This window comes from Boleophthalmus pectinirostris, unplaced genomic scaffold (assembly GCF_026225935.1).
Source record: "Boleophthalmus pectinirostris isolate CB_2022bp ecotype Guang Dong unplaced genomic scaffold, ASM2622593v1 HiC_scaffold_14, whole genome shotgun sequence".
Lineage (NCBI taxonomy): Eukaryota > Metazoa > Chordata > Actinopteri > Gobiiformes > Gobiidae > Boleophthalmus > Boleophthalmus pectinirostris.
Genome location: NW_026571047.1, coordinates 27351593 through 27373252, shown reverse-complemented (window position 1 = coordinate 27373252; position 21660 = coordinate 27351593). Strand labels below are relative to the sequence as shown.

General features: G+C 39.9%; 1 protein-coding gene across 1 annotated transcript in view; it reads right to left on the bottom strand.

Annotated features, from left to right (window-relative positions):
• LOC110163799 (disintegrin and metalloproteinase domain-containing protein 12-like) overlaps positions 1-21660 on the bottom strand; it is a 333462-nt gene that overhangs the window by 104479 nt on the left and 207323 nt on the right. Inside the window, exon 11 of the mRNA XM_055149921.1 lies at positions 8451-8599. Coding sequence (XP_055005896.1) covers positions 8451-8599 — 149 coding nt within the window. The remainder of the gene's footprint in view (positions 1-8450; positions 8600-21660) is intronic.

The window sequence follows — 21660 nt, the reverse complement described above, 5'->3', positions numbered from 1 at the left end:
AACTCCATGTCACTGAAGCAAAGCACATCTCCACTCATCACTCTTGGCTCCGTCTCCACATCCACACGTTCCTTTCAATGGACGTCGCTGCTCAATTGGCCTTCTCCTTAAAACAAGTAAGTTGTTCATGTTCTGGCTCCGGTACGGGAGGAACATTAAAATCTCCAGGTGCTCAATGTTTGGACAACTTCCGTAAACACAGAGCACGCTCGCTGCGGTTGACGTCGTCGTGTCTCCAGTGCACATGTGGGACACTTTTGGGCCGTTTAATGTTCACACTGGAGTCACATACAAGTCACATTTAATTGGAAATGTGAACGACCTCGCAAAAACATCGGATTTCACAGAAAAATCGTGATTGAGCGTTAAGCCCTGCAGTCTGAACGTAGCCTTTGTCTCTCGACTGGCCTGGGAACGTCTCGGGATCCCCCCGGAAGAGCTGGAGGAAGTGTGTGTGGAGAGGGAAGTCTGGGAGGCCCTTCTCAGACTGCTGCCCCCGCGACCCAACCCCAGATAAGCGGAAGAAAATGGACGGATGGATAATAAGCGCTTAATTACATCTTTGTTAGTATTTATTAAGTACTTTCAATGCATTTTTGTCTAAGGCCGTTTTTTTGCAAGTACTAACCCATTAACTATCTTCCTTCCATTACAGTAGTGGAGATCACAATAGATGTTTCTGTACATACACTAAAATCTTAATAAGCATTAATAAGTGTTTAATTAATACTAACTAACAGCTAAGTAACAACTAATAAGCAAACCAATTACCACTTAGTTAGTGATTAACATGTGGTCCTGAATCTAAAGTGTTACCTAAAGTTTATTTCAAATAACCAATCAAAGTTTTTTTTTTTTAAACTGTCTCTGTGTTTTCTATTTTAATTTGGATATTTTAATCTCTTTGATTTATTTGTCCGTAAGTTCTGCTGCAGTGTCGACCATGGATCTATAATAAAAACTGTTTTTATTATAGTTCTGTGGCGTCAGCTGAATAAAGTTTATCCTGTTTCTCGTCATCAACAGTTATTTTCTAAGACACAAAAGTAAACAAAAGTGCAAAGTACAACAAAAAATTGCAATGATTTTTCAGGTAAGTCTTCAGCAGAACTTCATATAAACCAAAGAGAATAAAATATCAAAATTAAAATAGGCACTGAGACTGTTTTAATTGGTGTTATTTGAAATAAACTTCAACCTTTTTTTGTTTTTTTTTAGACACTAAAGCAGAATAAAATGAATGAAATAACCTGTTTTCGCATTTTATTGTTTTTTGTTCTTGAAATTTTAATTTAAATAAAAAAACGAATGGCACACAGACCTTGGTGCCTATTTTAATTTTGATGTTTTATTCTCTCTCTTTTATTTCCATCGGAAGTTCTGCTGCAGTGTCAGTCATGGATCTATAATAAAAACTATTTTTATTATAGTTCTGTGGCGTCAACTGAACAACAGGAGTTTATCGCTGCTTCCCGTTTCTTGTCTTGGAGTTCAACAATTAAGACGTGAAAGTAATCGCGTCGCTATAAAAGAAGTGAACCTGTTTGTCCACAAAATTGCAACGATTTTTCTGGTAAGTCCTTCTAGCAGCAGAACTGGCGCAAATAAACCAGAAAGAATAAAAATATTTAATTTAATTTGAAATAAACTTCAAATTAAATACTGGAAATAGAGGTCGAAATCTGGACACTAAAGCAGAAGGAAATGAATAAAATAACCACCTGTTTCTCGTTCTTAATTGAAATTCAAAAGAACGAATGGTACACAGACGTTGGTGCCTATTTTAATTTTGATATTTTAGTCTCTCTGGTTTATTTGCCCTGGAATAAAAACTATTTTTATTACAGTTCTGTGGTGTCAACTGAACAAAGGAGTTTATCGCCGAACTGCTTCCTTTTTCCTGTCATGGAGTTCAACAATTACTTTCAAAGACGTGAAAGTAATCGCGTCGCTATAAAAGAAGACGACGTGTTTGTCCACAAAATTGCAACGATTTTTCTGGTAAGTCCTTCCAGCAGCAGAACTTCAAATAAACCAGAGAGGATAAAATATCAAAATTAAAATAGACACGAGACTGTTGATTTACTCCTGGTTTAGTCTTTGTTTTAGATTGAAAACTGATTTATTCTGTTTTAGTCCCGTCTTGTGTTCATCTTTGTCCTAATTTAGTCCTAACATAAGACAGTTTAAGGCCTGACCTTGGACTTAGACCTGGTTTAGTCCTGGTTTAGTCTTGGTTTAGTCCTGGTTTAGTCTTGGTTTAGTCTTGGCTGAGTCCTGGTTTAGTCCTTGTTTAGTCTTTAGTTTCATCATTAAGTTTTAAAACTGATTTATTCCCATTTTAATCCTATCTTGTGTTCATCTTTGTCCTTATTTGGTCCTAACATGAGACAGTTTAGGTCCTGATGTGAACTTGGACCTTGGACTTAGACCTAGTTTAGTCCTGGTTTAGTTTTAGTTTAGTCTCTTTTTTAAATATATATTTATATATATATATATATATATATATATATATATATATATATATATATATGTATATATATATATATATATATATATATATATATATATATATATATATTATATATTATATATTATATCATTAAGGTTTAAAACTGATTTATTCCCATTTTAGTTCTATCTTGTGTTCACCTTTGTCTTTATTTGGTCCTAACATGAGACAATTTAGGTCCTGACCTTGGACTTATACATGGTTTAGTCCTGGTTTAGTCCTGGTTTAGTCTTGCTTCAGCCCTGCTTTAGTCCTGGTTTAGTCTTGGTTTAGTCATGGTTTAGTCCTGGTTTAGTCTTAGTTTCATCATTAAGGTTTAAACCTGATTTATTCCCGTTTTAGTCCTATCTTGTGTTCACCTTTCTCCTTATTTGGTGGTCTGATGTGGACTTGGTTTGGTCCTGTTCTAGTCCTTCATTAGTCCTGATCCAAGGACTAATCCAGGTTTAGTTTTGGGTATAGTCCTGTTAGCCCTGAGTCCTGGTTTAGAGGAAGTTTTCAGTGTTTTATTCATTAAACTCAAACATAAACACAGATACTTGAGGTGGTAACAAGATCTAAAAGCGATAAATCTGGTTTAGTTTGAAAACCCAAATGAATTATCACTTTAATAAAACACAGGACCTGGTTTAGGGACGTAGTTGTGTTTCCTTTACAACATCTGCACCAAATAAAACAGATAACAGGAGATAACGATCAGGTGAGTAACTACACATCGAACAGCGGATAAAGAAGAGCTCTGGACTTTATCTTTATGGGATTCTTCTGCAGTTGGAGCAGTTTTAACCAGTGTTGGGAAGTAACTAAATGCAAAAAACTGAATTGTGATTTTGATTTCATCCATGATTTTTTTTCAAATTAAGTTTCAGTGCACATGAAGTTTTGATTGATTGAGATGCAGGACTTTTGCGCCGCATACGGACTGGACCAGGACTGAACCAGGTCTAAACCAGGTCTAAACCAGGTCTAAACCAGGTCTAAGCCAGGACTGAACCAATACTGAACCAGGACTGATCCCAGGACGACTAAACCAGAACTAAACCAGGACTAAAACAGGACTAAACCAGGTATAAACTAGGTCTAAACCAGGACTAAACCAGAACGGAACCGGGACTGACTCAGGACTAAACCAGGACTAAACCAGGTCTACACCAGGTATAAATCAGGACTGAACCAGGACTGAACCAGGACTGATCCCAGGACGACTAAACCAGAAATAAAACAGGTATAAACTAGGTCTAAACCAGGACTAAACCAGAACGGAACCGGGACTGACTCAGGACTAAACCAGGTCTACACCAGGTATAAATCAGGACTCAACCAGGACTAAGCCAGGACTGAACCAGGACTGATCCCAGGACGACTAAACCAGAACTAAACCAGGACTAAAACAGGACTAAACCAGGTATAAACTAGGTCTAACTAAACCAGAACGGAACAGGAGACTCAGACTAAACCAGGACTAAACCAGGTCTAACCAGGTATAAATCAGGACTGAACCAGGACTGAACCAGGACTGATCCCAGGACGACTAAACCAGAAATAAAACAGGATAAACCAGGTATAAACTAGGTCTAAACCAGGACTAAACCAGAACGGAACCGGGACTGACTCAGGACTAAACCAGGTCTACACCAGGTATAAATCAGGACTCAACCAGGACTAAGCCAGGACTGAACCAGGACTGATCCCAGGACGACTAAACCAGAACTGAAACCAGGACTAATACAGGACTAAACCAGGACTGAACGAGGAGGACTAAACCAAGACTGAACCAGGTCTAAACCAGGACTGAACCATGACTTAAACAGGACTAAAACAAGACTAAACCAGGACTAAAGCAGAACTGAACCAAGACTAAAACAAGACTGAACCAGGATTATACCAGAACTGAACCAGAACTGAATCAGGACTAAACCAGGTCTACACCAGGTCTAAACCAGAACTGAACCAGGACTAAACCAAGACTGAACCAGGTCTAAACCAGGACTAAACCTGAACTGAACCAGGACTGAATCAGGACTAAACCAGGTCTACACCAGGTCTAAACCAGAACTGAACCAAGACTAAACCAAGACTGAACCAGGACTAAACCAGGACTGAACCACAACTAAAACAGGACTAAAACGAGACTAAACCAGGACTAAACCAGAACTGAACCAAGACTGAACCAAGACTGAACCAGGATTACACCAGGTCTAAACCAGGACTACACCAGGTTTAAACCAGGTCTAAATCAGGCCTAAACCAGGTCTAAACCAGGCCTAAACCAGAACTGAACCAGAACTGAAGCAGGACTGAATCAGGACTATATTAGGTCTAAACCAGGTTTAAACCAGGACTAAACCAGAGCTGAACCAGGACTGAACCAGGTCTGAATCAGAACTACACCAGGTCACCAGGATTTTCGATCCAAAAGGATACATCGTTCAGCCCTTAAATGCATGTACCAAAAAAACATAATAAATATTCAGAAAACACATTTTGAAGAACTGTATTTTGTGTATTTTGGTGCCGTTATTTTCTTAACACCAAAGGAAAACAGCGCCGTACTCGATCATGCTATTCTGGGTTCAAACTGCGTGAGAAAAACACAGTGCTGCATGTAAAGTTTTTCCGTCTCTAATTAGCGATAAACATAAACACAACAACAAATGGTGCAAAAAACATAAAGCTGTTTTAAACCTATGTAACTTTTACTCTATAATAAAATAGAACTCAGTGTTTAAAGATGTATTGTGTAACTTTTTGGTTGGGGGTCCTTCTATAGAAATGTCATTGCTCTGCCTGGAATGTTCCACAGTGTGACATTAAACAGCTCCACATTACATTTATCCAATTACAGGTGGTTTTATTGTTCAAAAATACCCCGAAAAACAACATTCTGACTGTGAGCGGGGTCGCCTCTCCACAGATCTGACTTGTCACTTGGTCTGGTTTGGGCTCCATGATGATAGAAAGGTTTAAAGTCATACTGTGAAACATTCCAGGAAAAGCCAAAATATCTCCGTGGTGAAAAGCAGGTGGCGGACCGTCCATCATAAAAGTTACACAATGCACCTTTAAGTATTAAAAGTATTAGAATGTTTAATGGTCAAAATAAAAATTAGTTTCAATATCGGGACTAAAAAAAAAAAAAAAAAAAAAAGTGTGTCAATGTTAAGGAGACTAGCGGTGTATTTATGTTGCACTATCACATTTATTTTGTTTGATTTTGCCAAATTTGTGTCGGTGTGGGTGGTTGGGGGGAAATGGACGGGCTTTTTTTTTTTTTTTTTTTTGTGGTGTTGTGGGTGTTGCTTTATGTTTTTGTCTTTGTTTTATGCTGAATACTGTAATTCACAGGTGTCAAACATAAGGCCCGGGGGCCAGATCCGGCCCTCCAAGACCTTTAATGTGGCCCTAGGGTGATTTTCTACTAAAATATTTTAATGATATTTTCTATTAAAATCTTGTTAATTTTCTGTGGTGTTTATCACAGCAGCGTCTCCAGCGTCTCTGTACGTGGCCCCTCCCACCAGAGCAGCACAAATGAAGACTTGTCTCTTTCCAAACGCTCTTAAAGGACGATCGTTTTGACTGTTGACCGTGACACCCTCATCAGAAAAATGTCCAAAATGAGAAAAGTGGAGCCGAGTGCAGGATTTTACAAGAAAAACTGACTTATTCCTGTTTACATACAAGTTAATGTTAAAACATTGAGTTGAAATTGATTTTTTCTTAAAGTTTCAGGTTGTTCATAATATAATAAGAAAGAGTTCATCAATTAAAAAAGATTTCTGTAATAGATTTGCATTTCTCTGCACAAATATTTGAACTTATTGTTATTTTTGGGGTTTATATGACATGAGTTTTCTGATCCGGCCCCTTTGGGATCAAAGTAGGTTGGATATGGCCCCCGGAACAAAATGAGTTTGACACCCCTGCTGTAATTGTTAAATGTTGATTGTTGTTTTATTTTCTAAATGTTATATTCTGTTGTCCTTAATAAAAAAATATATAAAATTAAAAAGTATTAGAATGTTTATAGTACATTTTATTGCAAGTATTTTCTATTCTCAATTAACTAAATACGTTTTCAATGTATTCTTCTCTTCAGTATTTTAACAAATCCTGGTTTAAGCCTGGTTTAATCAAATTTTGAAAGCCAAATACTTCCTAAGGTGACACACTAAAGTCTCATTCACACATGCAGCCTGATCATGAACAGGGTCAAAGATAAAGATGCCAGAACTGATTTCCCTGCATTTCGATCGGGCAATTTCCACAGTAACTTATCAGGGATATTGAGGCGAGGATTATGTGTGAACAAAGCCAAAAAATTCCCAGTAGCACTGCTCAGTTTCCTTGGTTATGAGTTTGGTTTCCTTGATTACAAGCTTAGTTTTGTAGTTACACCTTGGAGCTATAATAAAAACGAGGGTGACCATATTTCCGTTTGTGAAAACCCGAACACCTTACACCGGAGATGGGGCCTCGACATTGAGCTACTCTCACCTGGTTTAGTTTGCATATGAACTCCCACTTGTCCCGAACGGTGCAATTTCTTGTTAAATGCACTTTTGTGCTTCGGCATGTTGCAGACTGACCGACTGTTTGTGTCTGCTCGCTCCTTCTGAGTTACAGAGAGCAACGAGAGACGCTCAATTTAATAGTCCCAATGAAAGATCATGAAAGCCTGGACATTTCCATCACTTAAAAAAATAAAAATAAAACAAAAACGGACGCCCAGGACAGGACGCAAAAAACAGGCATGTCTGGTCATTTGGTCACCCTAATAAAAACTGAATAAGGCATTCCCCCTCCGTCCTGACTCAAGACCAACTAGTGGCCGCTCCAGGTACTGCAGCTCCTGAGTGCTTGGGCCCAGAAAGAATCCTCCCATAGAAGCACAACACAATTTTTTGGGAATTCAAACTGCACATGTTCGACTGACCAGGCATCCACAACTTCACAAATGTCAAGTGTTGTAGCATTCTTTTCTGTTTTCACAACATAAACTTACAATTTTTTAAATCCTCAAAGCACCTAAAATTTGGCTTTGTAAGACTTCGCCTAGCCCCGCTCTGAGCCCGCACTCACTCCGCTCTAGCAGCTCTCACTCTGATTGGTCCAAACGCTCCACACCGTGCACATTACTTATGTCACACAGGTGGGAGGAGCTTGCCCATATTAGCACATATATAAGCTTGCACATATATAAGTAAGTAAATGCGGAAGTGAACTATTTTTTTAGGCCCATGCGCCAGTGTAGCCAGGCTGCTGCCACCTAGTGCCTCCGCTCAATTTAATTTCTCTCCAGCGACTAGGTCAGGAATCAGAATACACTAGACGGTTTGCAAAAACCCCGGAAGTGCGAGTTCGGGCACCAGCCAATCAGCGAAGAGCCAAACATTCAGTGTTGTCAACGATTCCCAAGATCGAGGATTTAAAGCCGGAACAAAGAGAATGTTTGGTGAATTTTATCAAGGGGAAAGACGTTATTGCCCTTCTTCCTACGGGATTTGGGAAAAGCTTAATATACCAGTTAGCCCTGTTAGTGGTGCATTACAGACAACACAACCAAATATCAGCGATTAGTTAAATGAAAAAAGTACCCCCCTACTGTCGAGCAAACAAATTCTAACACTGCGAGGTCAGACGGTTTCTACGAACTGAAACCGGCTGTTCTATGTGTAAAACTATCTGGTTACATGCTTAGTTTCCTGGTTACATTACCTGGTTACGTTCTATTCTCATTCGATTTATGAAAGAGCAGAGAGGCAATGTCCAGGTGACGTGTGAAAAGAGCAGACTGGTACTTGTGTGAATGGCAGTCTTCACTGGGTTTTCTAGCATTTTTTACCCAGCAATTTACCAAGATCTATGTGTGAATGACGCTTAAGATTTAGATTTAATACAACATCAGCTATAACATGGTGTGTATTTCTTGTCTTACCCAGTAGAGGGCGTCATGATGCACCCGCCTCTGTCCGCGGTCACCCTGCAGCCACAGCCTCGCTCCGGGGTGTCGTGGTTCATCCCAAAGTTGTGTCCGAGCTCATGAGCCAAAGTCACTGCGGCTCCCAGGGGGTTATCAGAGTGGTCCTGAGGGAAAAGATAATATAAGGAATTTTAATCATAAATGTTAGACTTATATTGAAACTTGCAGCTGATTTAATCGACATTCCCTGGGGGTGTGGTGCTAAATGTAAGCTCTGCTCTGTTTGGAAGCTATTTTACTCCAGTTACTAGACTTTAATCTGAGTTTTGTTTTAACACAACCTGACCATAAGGAACACATTTAGTTAGAACTACAACAGTTTTTCAGTTGGGCACCCTCACCTTTTTTTTGTTGCTGTTTTCTCAGACTATCTACAAACTTTTTTGGCTGTGTTTGCTAATCTTTTCATTGTGTCACCATGATAACTGCTGAACATTCCTCCGTAGACATCCAAGAATTACAACCCCAACGTGATTTCACAGTGAAGTATCAACAGCCTAGTCAAGCTGGCGCCAGCCTACTGCTCAATTTCTTTTCTCTCCAGCGACTAGGTCAGGAATCGGAATACACTAGACGGTTTGCAAGAACACCAGAAGTTGTAGACCGCACACCGGCCAATCAGAGAAGAGCTGTGAAGCCATGACGTCAAACTCAAGCGTCTGTCTTGGTCCCTTTTGTGGAACAACACAACAGTAAACAAAGCGGTCGAGATGGATGTAGACGAAGACAGACTGTCTGTGTTGGCAACGACTCCAGAGATCGAGGATTTAAAGCCGGAACAAAGAGAATGTTTGGTGAATTTTATCAAGGGGAAAGACGTTATTGCCCTTCTTCCTACGGGATTTGGCGCATTACATACGTCACGACCAAATAGCAGAGATTGGTTAAGTAAAAAAAGTACCCGCCTACATCGAGCGAATGAATCCTAATGCTGCGAGGAGAGCCAGACCCATTAACTCACTCACACCAGATTCATGGGTGAAGTTTTATGCACAAGGACAAAACAACAATATGCACTGGTTGGAGCTGGGATCAAACCGCCAACCACTGGATTTGAGGGTGTTCCTCTAACCACTAAGTCACTGTATAAATGTGATAATACATTAAAATGATATCCTTTACTGTATATGCCAGCTTTATCTCACAATGGGGAAATTCCAGTGTGGCAATTCTCAGTCCAAGAACAACAGGAACATGGCAAACATTAAATCAAAATCAAGATAATTCCAACACTATCAAGAGCTTGGCTTGAAATGTTCCACACTCTGATATTAAACTACTACTACTACTACTTTACATACATATATTCAATTACAGGTGTTTTGAATGATTAAAAATACCTTAAAAAACATGAATCCTTATTGAAAACAGGGCGCCACTCCATAGATCTGTCCATAGATGTTTATTTACCGTTAGAGGCAAACAAATTACAACCTTTAAAAGACTAAAAAACAATATAACACTGTGCAGTGTAAAGTAGGGAAGTAACAATAACCAAAATATCGTGATATCGTATCGTCAAAAGTCTCACAATAATATCGAATCACAAGTTTCTTTGCTTAAATGCATGGTTTTATAGTAGCAACAGCTTATAAACATCAGAAACTACATATCCCATGATTCATTTCAGCGCAAACAACATGAAGAAATATGTTTTTTACTTGAATTCTTGGGATTATGATGGAAATAATTCACACCAAAATCTTGTCAAGGGATTTTAAAAGCAGAAAGTGTCCAATTATATTTGCCACTCCAAAATATTGCAATAAATATCGTACCATGAGACGCATATCATGATAATATTGTACCGAGAGATTTGGATATTGTTACATCTACAACTTTCACCATTGATTATGTAAAGTAGGAATATTACATTACATTAAATAAAGGGAATTAAAAACAACTTTACACTATGCAACTTAAATTTAAAGAAACAAGAAAACATATTCGACTGTTTCTTGGCAATATTACTGACAATGTAACTAATTAAAATTCACATTTGTATAATTATATTGCTTCAGCCGATTTGTTTATTTCGAAAACAAATGAATTCCTTGGGATTTGCTTAGTTACACCTCACTAGCAAAGTAATTAAAACCAGACATTTCTATCACTGACGACATTCTCCGAGGGCTCTGAGAAATTATGAAACGTAAATCAGTCCAACTTGTTTCTGACGGGCCCTGAAGGAGGCACGTGAGTGTAATTAAAGGGTCCATATTACGTTATTTTCTGATCTATGTTATAACTCTGTTTCCTCATGACAAACACACCTGGAGTTTTGTTTTGTTTCTTTCACATGTGTTTAACAGTGCATTGTGTAGTAACTTTTCTGGTGGAGGGTCTATCAATGTTTCACAATATGGCATTACACCTTTCTATCTTCATGGAAACCAAACCAGACCAAGTTACAGGTCAGATCTGCGGAGAGGCGACCCCGCTCACAGTCAGAATGCCTGTTTTCTAGGTATTTTTGAGCTGTAAAATTGAGTGTAACTTAATAAATACAAGGTGGAGCTGTTTAAAGTCATACTGTGGAACATTCCAAGCATGAAAAGCACACTGCAAAAAAGCTTGTCCAAAATTTTAGATATAAACACTTAAATATATCAGAAAATGACTTAAAAGTAGTGAAATTATCTGACCATGCAGTTGGGCTGAATGATTTTAAGAAAAAAATGAATTGTGATTTTTCTGGCAGATATTGTGATTTCAATTTCACCCATTACTTTTTTTTTTTTTTTCAAATCAAGCTTCAGTGCACATGAACATTTTGCAAAAATTACAGAAACTTACATCATACCAGAGTCCTGCACTGATGATTTGACATTGGACCGTTTGCACACATTTTTTTTTTACGTTTTACAGAAATTAAACTTAAAACCACATGGCTCATTTGCCTAAACTATAAGAGCTGAACCCCCCCCCAAAAAAACAGCTCTCTCTTTGTGTCCTGTCGAACTAAAGGACACGACTCAGTGGAATATGAGTGTTCTTCCTGTGACAGAGGATGTGCTGATGATGGTGAGTCTGTTCTGTGCTTCTATCGCGTTGGAGATGGTTCATGTTAAACCTTTACACAAACACCAGGTTTAAATCCTCGCCTCCTCGCGTTGTGGTGATGAATTACTTCACGGCGCATAGACCTCGACGCAGATCCATAAATCATAAACGACGGCGACAAGGCGACGGCGGCAGTGTGCGCTAAGTCGACGCAGAACTAAACTTTGACCTTGAAATTGGGCTTTAGGATCACTGCAAAAAAACACGGCTTTGACTCTCCCAAGATCGTATTGTCTAATATTAGTTAAAATGGGGAAGAAGAAAAAAAAAGCCTTTAAAATTATGATTTGAGTTTGTAATAAATTACAAAAAAAATGATGAAATGAAATGATGATGGTGAAAATAAAATTAGTTTAAGTATAGGGACTTTTTTTTTTTATTTAAAAATGGGAGGGGGGAGGGGGAAAAGAAGAAAAAAAGAGAAAAAAGGAATTTCAGTTATGATTTAGCTGCAATGTGTCAGTGTAAGGAGGCACAGCGGTGTGTTTATGCTGCACTACCATTTTAATTTTGTTTAATTTAGCAAAATTTGTGTTAGTGTGTGTGGTCGGGGGGAATGATTTTTTTTGTGGATGTTGCTTTATGTTTTTGTCTTTTGTTTTATGCTGATTATTGTATTTTTTAATATTATATTCTGTTGTCCTTATAAAAAATCGTGTTGTCTGAGATCGCGATTTTTCGTCCAAAAAAAGATAGATCGTTCAGCCCTACCATGCAGCAAAATTATTTTACTCAACACATTATCCTAAAATAAACTACCTCTAGATTAGAATTAAGCATCTCAGGACTAGTAAGACGATAATAAATCAGAAAACAAGATGAATAACCTGATATAAGTTTAAAATCTTGGCCAGATCAGAGAAATTAGCAGTGCAGGTGCCTTTATCACACAAACCCTGCTTATTTACTCTGAGCTCCTGTCTCGAATAGAAACATGCGACATAAAACACAACATTTGAACACGGCTTAAAGCTGCCAAGAGTCAATTTTGCATAACACGGGACCTTTAACATTTTAACCTTTAACTGAATTTTCGTTTATCGGACTGCGCCTTGAACCCGGCGGAGAAATGAGAGAGGAGACAGGTCCAGATGTGAACGCGCTTAGGGTAAGACTATGGGGAAAAAGGCATTGAGTTGACAGATTGGTTATACAGAGGGATTAAGAGAGATCATGCGAAGACAGCCTGGTAATAAACATGCAACATTAGCATAAGGAGAAGGGCCATATGACACACAGGGAGGCCATATGGTGAAATGCGAAGGTGGGCTTAAATTCACAGGAAATGAAATGAAGGAAAGCCGTAAATGTGTTAAAGACATAAATGAGATATGAATGTGATGACTAGGGCAGTCACGATTATTATCTTAAAGTGCATATGGCAGGTTTTCGGGTTCAGTGTCGAAGAAAAACGTACAAAAATACAGAAGCGGGGAGTTAAAAAATGACATCCAAAATGTACTGACTATTTAAACCTTATCACAAACAGACCTGGAGTTGTGTTTTGTTCCATTCACATGTTTGAGTAATCCTTTATTATTAGTCTGTCTACATCTCCAAACCTCAAAATGCTGAGTTCCACCTTGTGATGTCATAACGCGGTCGTTTTTTCAGCTACCTTTTATGTTTAGTGCAGTAGAGATTGGCAATTCCAGGGCTAAAATGATCCAAATGACTCTCGTGAAGGTGTATGGAGTGTGTTTGTGATGAGGAAACAGCATTATATCATAGATCAAAAAATAGCGTAACATTATGCTCACTAGATAATGGAACTATTTGCCTTTATCTGGCTGTTTATGCCACATTAAAGCCACACAACATTTCTGGCGGATGTTTCGCTGCCTAAGTTCCAAAGTATAGTATTAAACGTCCTTAAAATCCTTTCATTTTCTCAAAAATCAACAGTGCTTCTTATAATCCGGTGCACCTTATGTATTACCATATTTTCCAGGCTATTAGACGCGCTCTTAAGTCTCTAACCCCATCAAAAACGACTGCGTGCCCTGCAATCCAGAGCGCCCTATACACGAATCCACTCAGGTGTCAGACTTCAGTAAACTACAAAGCCGCACCACCCGCAGCGCACGCAAACACACACAGCGACACTCATCACTCCACGCCGACGAGGAACGGAACGGAGGAACGAACCGAAAAAGCGAGCGCAATGTGCCACTTCTAGACACAACGGAACAACTGAGTCACTGCGAACACGCCGACAATCCAGCGATCCCAGACAGCACCCTCCCTACACGCCACAACTGAACAAAGCCCAGAGTCACCGTGAACGAACAAACAAACAAAGTCCCACTGACCCATCAAACTGTTGTGTTTCATTTAAAGTCCGGTGCGGTTTATTTGTGAAAAAAGTTTGGAAATAGACCATTTAATGACAGTGCGTCTTATAATCCAGAGCGCCTAATAGTGCGGAAAATACGGTAATTCTGGTTGTGCTTATTGACCACCACTGAGTCGTGTCCTTTAGTCCGACAGAAGCTGAACTGCATCAGCCCACAAGTAGCAAGCTGTTTTTTTTCAGCGCTTATAGTTTATGCAAATTAGTCATGTGGTTTTAAGTTTCATTTCTGTAAAACGTAAACAAATGTGCGCAAAGCTGTATTAAACACATTATTACTAAATATATATTTGAGTCGTCCTCGTAGGAAATAAAAAAACAAACTGAAATTATCCACCCACATTCACATTCATAATCCACATTCACCAAGACAGGGAGACAACGCCGGGTGAATTACGCCACGATCTGCCAATGGATCGTGGACGCCTGGACTAAGGATCAGTCTCAAGTGTCGTCTGTTTGTTTCGCTTAATGCGCCTTATAATCCGGTGAAACTTATGTATGAAAATAGACGAGAGAATTCAACATTATTGATATTGCGCCTTATAATCCGGTGCACCTTATAGTCTGAAAAATACGGTATATCTCCATGTCGCTAGGTCAAGATACAGGTCGGTTCTGTGAGGAGGCAACACAGTAAGATTTCATGCTTTTCATGGTTTCAGTTTTTGGTTTTTTTTGAGCATTAAAACACCTGGAATCAAATAAACACCACATATATAAGTTTAATGTCATGCTGTGGAACATTCCAGGCAAAGCAATAACACATTTCGATGACTGACTCCCCACTAGATAAAGCTCCATAGTCCGTTAACTTTACCTAACAAGTACAGTATGAAGATAAGGAAATACAGAGTTTCTGATGGTGTGGACCTGTCAGAGCCGTGCGTATCCACAGTGTAGCGCCCGGGGACCTTTTCCAGATCAGACACTGGGCTCGGTCAGGGGGAGATCTGCAGTTGTGCATGTTTTAGATTGAAGGGGGAGTGGAGTGCCCAGAGGAGATATGAGAACATGCAAGAGAGCCAGTCATACATGAAGCTACTGCAGATTATAGTCGACAAATGTTCAGTACATTCTGTTGATGAAGGCACATCCAAAACTAAAAATATAAAAGTGACTGAGCCTGATTTATGGCTTTAAAGGTGCACAGTATAGCATGTAATTTAACTATCTCCATGGAGACAAGCAGGCCACATCACCAGGCCAAGTTACAGAAGTGGACCTGCTCATAGTAATAATGTACGTTTTTATGCCACTTTTTGAGAAATAAAAATACCTGTACTTGGATAAATACAAGGTATATTTGTTGAAAGCATCAGATATTGAACCCTACACCACAAAAGTTACACAGTGCACCTTTAACCCCTTAATGCCAACTGTCACAAATTTGGATCAAGATACAAGCCGAGGTAGTGGCTGCATTCCCTCAATGCCGGTTAGTGCATATGCATATCCTTCCTAGGAACCTTTGTCAAGAACTTGTTTCTTGTTGTTGCAAATTTGCAACATACCCAAATTTCTATTTATTAATTTATTTTTTTGGTAAAGTCAAATTAATAATCTCAATTTATTCTCAACCATCTACTTCAAGGCAAAAACACACACAAAACTTTGTGTGTACTTTGTACTTAAGTGTACTTGCGGGCACTTACACATAATTCAATTACTCAGGCTATCCTGGAATGTTCCACAGTATTAGAAGAAGCTTCCAAATTTTTATTTCAATGCCACCACAATGTGACGCCAGCCCAAGTGTCATTGAAAAAAAAAAAAAAGGAAGCTTCAAAGAACTGAAGAGCGGAACTCTTTCCTTTTTTGTACTATTTTTGTCTTTGGACCCAGCACACAGTCATAATTTTTGTTGGATATGCATGTCTCTATCTACCAGTAATGTTCGACAGTCTGTCATAAAACTTATCTGAATGAACTGCCTGGACACCGGAATTTCCCCTTTTTTTCTCTATCTATCCATCTATCCGTCTATCTGTCCATCTGTCTGCCTAGCTGTCATTTACTTGCAAGTGCTTTGTTGCCTGTCAATACATTTATAAATGTGTATTCTGATCATGATTGGGCTCGCTTCTCCACAGATCTAACCTGATCTAACTTCACTTATTTAGTATTATTAAGGATTTCCCCTGGAAGGTGTTAGGGTGTTTTCTCCGGAAGGTCTGCCACATTTGCTGCCACATATGGTGTAAAAAGCCTGTCTCATGTCAAATGTCCATAGCAAACTCCTTCGCTAGCCTCTGGCACAGTTTCCATGGATACGGGAAAAACAAACAGTTCTTGTCACACAATCCAACAGCCCCTGACTTGTCCTCTTTGAACTGCACATGCTGCTCTTTGTACTTGGTTAAAATCCCATGATATGACGCTAAAAACTGAGCTCAGCCATACTGTGGCATATTCCAAGAAGCATTAACATCGCCACAAAGACTTACAGTTACAAGTGACAGGTTAAGTTACAGGTCAGATCTGTGCAGAGGCGACCCCGCTCACAGCCAGAATTTCAGTTTTTCTAGTTATTTTTGAGCTATAAAACCACTTGTAATTGAATAAATGTAAGGTAAAGCTGTGTTATTAGGTTCTTTTTTCAGACCAAGAGTTTGTTTTCATGACGTTTCTACTGCTCACTGCGGTCTTCTTCAGAGTGGTCACGTGATGTTGCTGTGACGTGTCCGGTCAGCTGATTTAAACAGGTTTTTGGCGCTGTCTTCCTACCGGTGGAGGCAACACGACAGCTCCACCTGCAGTCCGACTTCCTTAGGACAGTATCCCAGGTGTGTGAGAGTAAAAAATCCCCCTTGTCCCGGTTTATCATCCCGTGGGCACGTTTCCGTATTTCGATTGCCTCTTTAATCCAGCGACGGTGTTTGTTTTCCTCTGTCTCAATGATGTTTGCTCCATCCCAGTCCATAATGTGTTTCTCTTTGTTATAGTGCTTAGAATTGGCCGATTTGAGTTGTTCCTGTTCTGCTTTGTGTTTTGGTGCTCGTGTTTCGCCTTCTCCGTTTCCTTCTTGCATTCTGTTCCTTTTTTCCTGGACCGATCGCCCTCCTTTCCCTTTCTCCTGATGTTTGTTTTATTGCAGGACATGTAGGGTATTTGGTATATGACATTACATTTATACTCCGGTTCTATGTTGCCTTTTGGGTGGACGAGTGATTGTTTTCTGTACTGTGACTGTACTGTTTCACTGGTTTGTTGATATGCCCCTGATGTACGATAATGTTACCAAGCCCGTACTCTTTCCACTGACACTGTCTTCACTGTCCTGAGGAAGTCGGACTGCAGATGGCGCTGTCGTCCTGCCTCCACCGGTAGTAAGACAGCGCCAAAACCTGTATAAATAATAAGTGAGCAGTGGAAACTTGTCAGGTATGAAAACAAACTCTTGGTCTGCAAAAAGAACCTCATAACATAAAATATCGGAAGACGAAATGAACCACTTCGGACTGTAAGGTAGAGCTGTTTAATGCCATACTGTGGAACATTCCAGGCAGAGAAATGACATATCCGTAGAAACAACAAGCAGGCGATGGATTCATTACCAGCAAAGTTTCACAAGTTTTTTTTAATGCCATACTGCTGGACACTTCATCCAGACTAGCAGATGGCAAACCCTTCACCCAAAAAGTTACATAGTGCATCTTTAATAAGTCGTATGTTCCATAATAGATCATAATATAAAGTGTGTGATCCTTGCGTGGATAAATAAAACAGTAGGTGGCGAGTTGCTCCTGTCTGCAGAGCTTGGCCTATAGCATGAGAACTGTCACTTACATTATTCAACAGCAGAAGCACGGGCTGATGGAGAACACTACTGGGGCCTATTCAAACCAACTGTCAGCACTTACCGCCAACCAACCGAGATTTATACAAAAAACTGCTGCCACTCTTCCAGTAATATTTCCCATACCTTAATAAGCCCGAGCGCGTACAGCTGGAGTCTGCAGAAATGAGCGGAAAAAAAAAGATAAATTAAAGGTCCTATATTATACGACATTGATCCTTGTGAGCGTCGAGTCATGTTATAATGTTGTTACTTCATCTGAAACACACCTGGAGTTGTGTTTTCTTTCATTCACACATGTTTGAGTAATCATTTATTATTAATCTGTCTGCATCTCCAAAGCTCAAAATGCTTTTCTAGGAAGAGTCCAGCTCCTGGTTGTGACCATGGAGACTGCTTTACCTGGAATGTACCACAGTATGGCATTAAACTTGCTTATTATTTAACTATGGGTGTTTTTACACTAAAACAATACCTTGAAAAATAGGTATCCTACAATATTTTTCAGAATAAAATCCTTTAATTTTCTCAAAAATTGACAATGCACCTTATGTATTAATTCTGTTTGTGCTCACTGACCTTGTACCGATTTGGTACATGGAGCTCAAAAATCTGTCAAAATCGCAGTTCTTTTCAGAGCTTACGATTTATGCAAATGAGACATGTGGTTTTAAGTTTCGTTTCTGTAAAACATAAACAAATGTGCACAAAGCTGCATCAGACACATTATTATTCAGTCCTTCTCATAGCAAACTTAAATTATCCACCCACATTCACAATCATAATACACATTCACCAAGACAGGGAGGCAACACCAAGAGAATTACGCCACGATCTTCCAGTGGATCATGGATGCCTGGGCTAAGGTGGGGACCGGTACCGGGCTGCAAAAACGTGAACCCCCCTCCCATACGCTGCGTGGACCGTCTGACCCCCCCCCCACACAGCACAGATTGTCCCCTGTCCCATAAGATGCGCAGGCTGAGCCACTAAACCAGAACTAAACCAGGTCTAAACCAGGACTTAACCAGGTCTAAACCAGGTCTAAACCAGGACTAAACCAGGTCTAAACCAGGTCTAAACCAGGATTTAACCAGGATTTAACCAGGTCTAAACCAGGACTAAACCAGGTCTAAACCAGGTCTAAACCAGGACTAAACCAGGTCTAAACCAGGACTAAACCAGGTCTAAACCATGTCTAAACCAGGACTAAACCAGGTCTAAACCAGGTCTAAACCAGGTCTAAACCAGGACTAAACCAGGTCTAAACCAGGAATAAACCAGGTCTAAACCAGGACTAAACCAGGTCTAAACCAGGAATAAACCAGGACTAAACCAGGACTAAACCAGGTCTAAACCAGTACTAAACCAGGTCTAAACCAGGACTAAACCAGGATTAAACCAGGACTAAACCAGGTCAAAACCAGGTCTAAACCAGGTCTAAACCAGGTCTAAAAACAGGTCTAAAACATAGTCTAAAACAAGGCTAAAACCAGGACTAAAACCGGATTTAGCCAGGACATAACCATGCCATTGGGGACCACTGGGCTAAGGGATCAATTTCAAGTGCCGTCCGTTTGTTTCGCTTAATAAACCTTTATAATCTGGTGTGCCTTCTGTATGAAAATAGACAAGAGAATTCAACATTATTGATATTGCGCTTTATAATCCGGTGCGCCTTATAGTCCAAAAAATACGGTACTCTAATCAGCCCACCTCTCCATATATTGGACCTGTAAATTGGCTTAGGGCTTGTCTCTATGGAAATAAGTTCAATATCACGCTGTGAAAAATTCCAGGCAAAGCAACAACATCTCCATAGTGATGAACCCTCCAAACTAGAAAGTTACACAGTGCACCTTTAACCAGTCTCTTTTACCTTCAGTTCAGTGGAGATTGGCAATTCCAGGGCTGAAATAATCTAAATGATTCTAGTGAAGGTGTATGGAGTTTAAAAATACTTACGAACACCTAAATAAGCAGGTTTGTGTGTTAAACATGTTTGAATGAACCAAAACACAACTCCAGGTCTGTTTGTGATGAGGAAACAACATTATAACACTGATTTTAAAAAACAGAGTAATATGGGTCCTTTAAAATCCGTGTATCATTTCGTTCATTAATTTTTCAATATAAAACTAAAAATAAGAAAACGAAAAAACAACAGTTTTCTTCGTTATTTGTCTCCAAAACCAAAATGAAAAAACGGATAACGATTCGTTTTTTCAGTTTTCGATTTTGTGTTTAAATGAAGAATGGAAAAAACGGATAACGGCCGTTTCCCGTTTACGTGACTTCCGTGACTGCGATACCGAACTTTTGCACCGCGTACGGACTGAACCTGGACTGATCCAGGTCCAAGACCAGACCGGGACCAGAGCGGGACTGAGACCGAGACCGAGACAAGACCAAGACCAGACCGGGACCAGATCGGAGGCTCAGAGCCCACGGCAGGGCCGGAGCTCGAAGCGGAGGCTCGGTCCCCGTGGAGGCTCGGAGTCAAAGCTCGGAGTCCGCCCTGGTCCCGGTCTGGTCCCGGTCTCAGTCCCGCTCTGGCCTCGGACCTGGATCAGTCCCGGTTCAGTTCGTATGTGGTGCAAAAGTTCGGTTATCCGTTTTTTCTATTCTTCATTTAAACACAAAATCGAAAACTGAAAAAACGAATCGTTATCCGTTTTTTCATTTTGGTTTTGGAGACAAATAACGAAGAAAACTGTTTTTTCGTTTTCTTATTTTTGGTTTTATATTGAAAAACGAATGAACGAATGATACACGGATTCTTTAATAAGTTGACACGTACAGCTTCAGTCAGCAGAATTGAGTGAATGAGAAAAAATGGGGCATATTTTAAACTATCCAAGGCTATATATTTCTATAGAAGTTTTGTCCAGAGTATGAAGGAGGATGGCGTGACCTTTGGGAGGATAGAATGGAGAGAATGAGCTGACAGGACAGGACTGTGAGAGAGGAGAGAGGGTCATTATAGCCGTCATTGAGGATTATCTGATGGTTTCAAGGTACAGTCAAATACTATAAAGTACAATGGAGTTTTGGGAAAGGCCGAGTTTTTCTGCTGCCTTGCTAAAATGTGATAAAACTATAGTTGGTATCTAAAAATGTGTACAGTGTTTTATAATAGAGTTTTAAATGTGAGAAAATGTTAAAGGTACATTATGTAACTTTTCTACGCCAGCTGTTTGTCCCCATAGAGATATTATTGTTTTGCCTTACAGTAAGACACTAAACTCTTAGAGCTTGCAATTATGCATTTTATTACAAGGATTTTATTGCTCAAAAATGCCTTGAAAAGTGTACCGTATTTTCCGGACTATTAGGCGCTTTGGATTATAAGGGGCACTGTAATTAAATGGTCTATTTTCAAACTTTTTTCATAAATAAACCGTACCGGACTTTAAAGGAAACACAACAGTTGGATGGGTGAGTGGTTTTGTTTGTTTGTGGCGTTCACGGTGACTCTGGGCTTTGTTCAGTTGTGGCGTGTAGGGAGGGTGCTGTCTGGGACCGCTGGATTGTCGGCGTGTTCGCAGTGACTCAGTTGTTCAGTCGTGTCTAGAAGTGGCACATTGCGCTCGCGTTTTCAGTTCGTTCCTCTGTTCCGTTCCTCGTCGGCGTGGAGTGATGAGTGTGTCTGTGGGTGTTTTTCGCCGCGCGGTCGCTGTCTGCTCCGTGTGTGTTTGCGTGCGCTGCGGGTGGTGCTGCTTTATAGTTTACTGAAGTCGTACTGGGACACCCGAGTGGATTTGTGTATAGGGCGCTCTGGATTGTGGGGCGCACAGTCGTTTTTGATGGGGTTGGAGGCTTAAGAGCGCGCCTTATGGTGTGGAAAATAAGGTAACTTAGGCTACGTTTACACACAGTCGGGTATGTTGAGAAAGAAATATTTCCCTCCCTCCATTTTCCCAAAATAACATTGTGCACACAGCATCGTT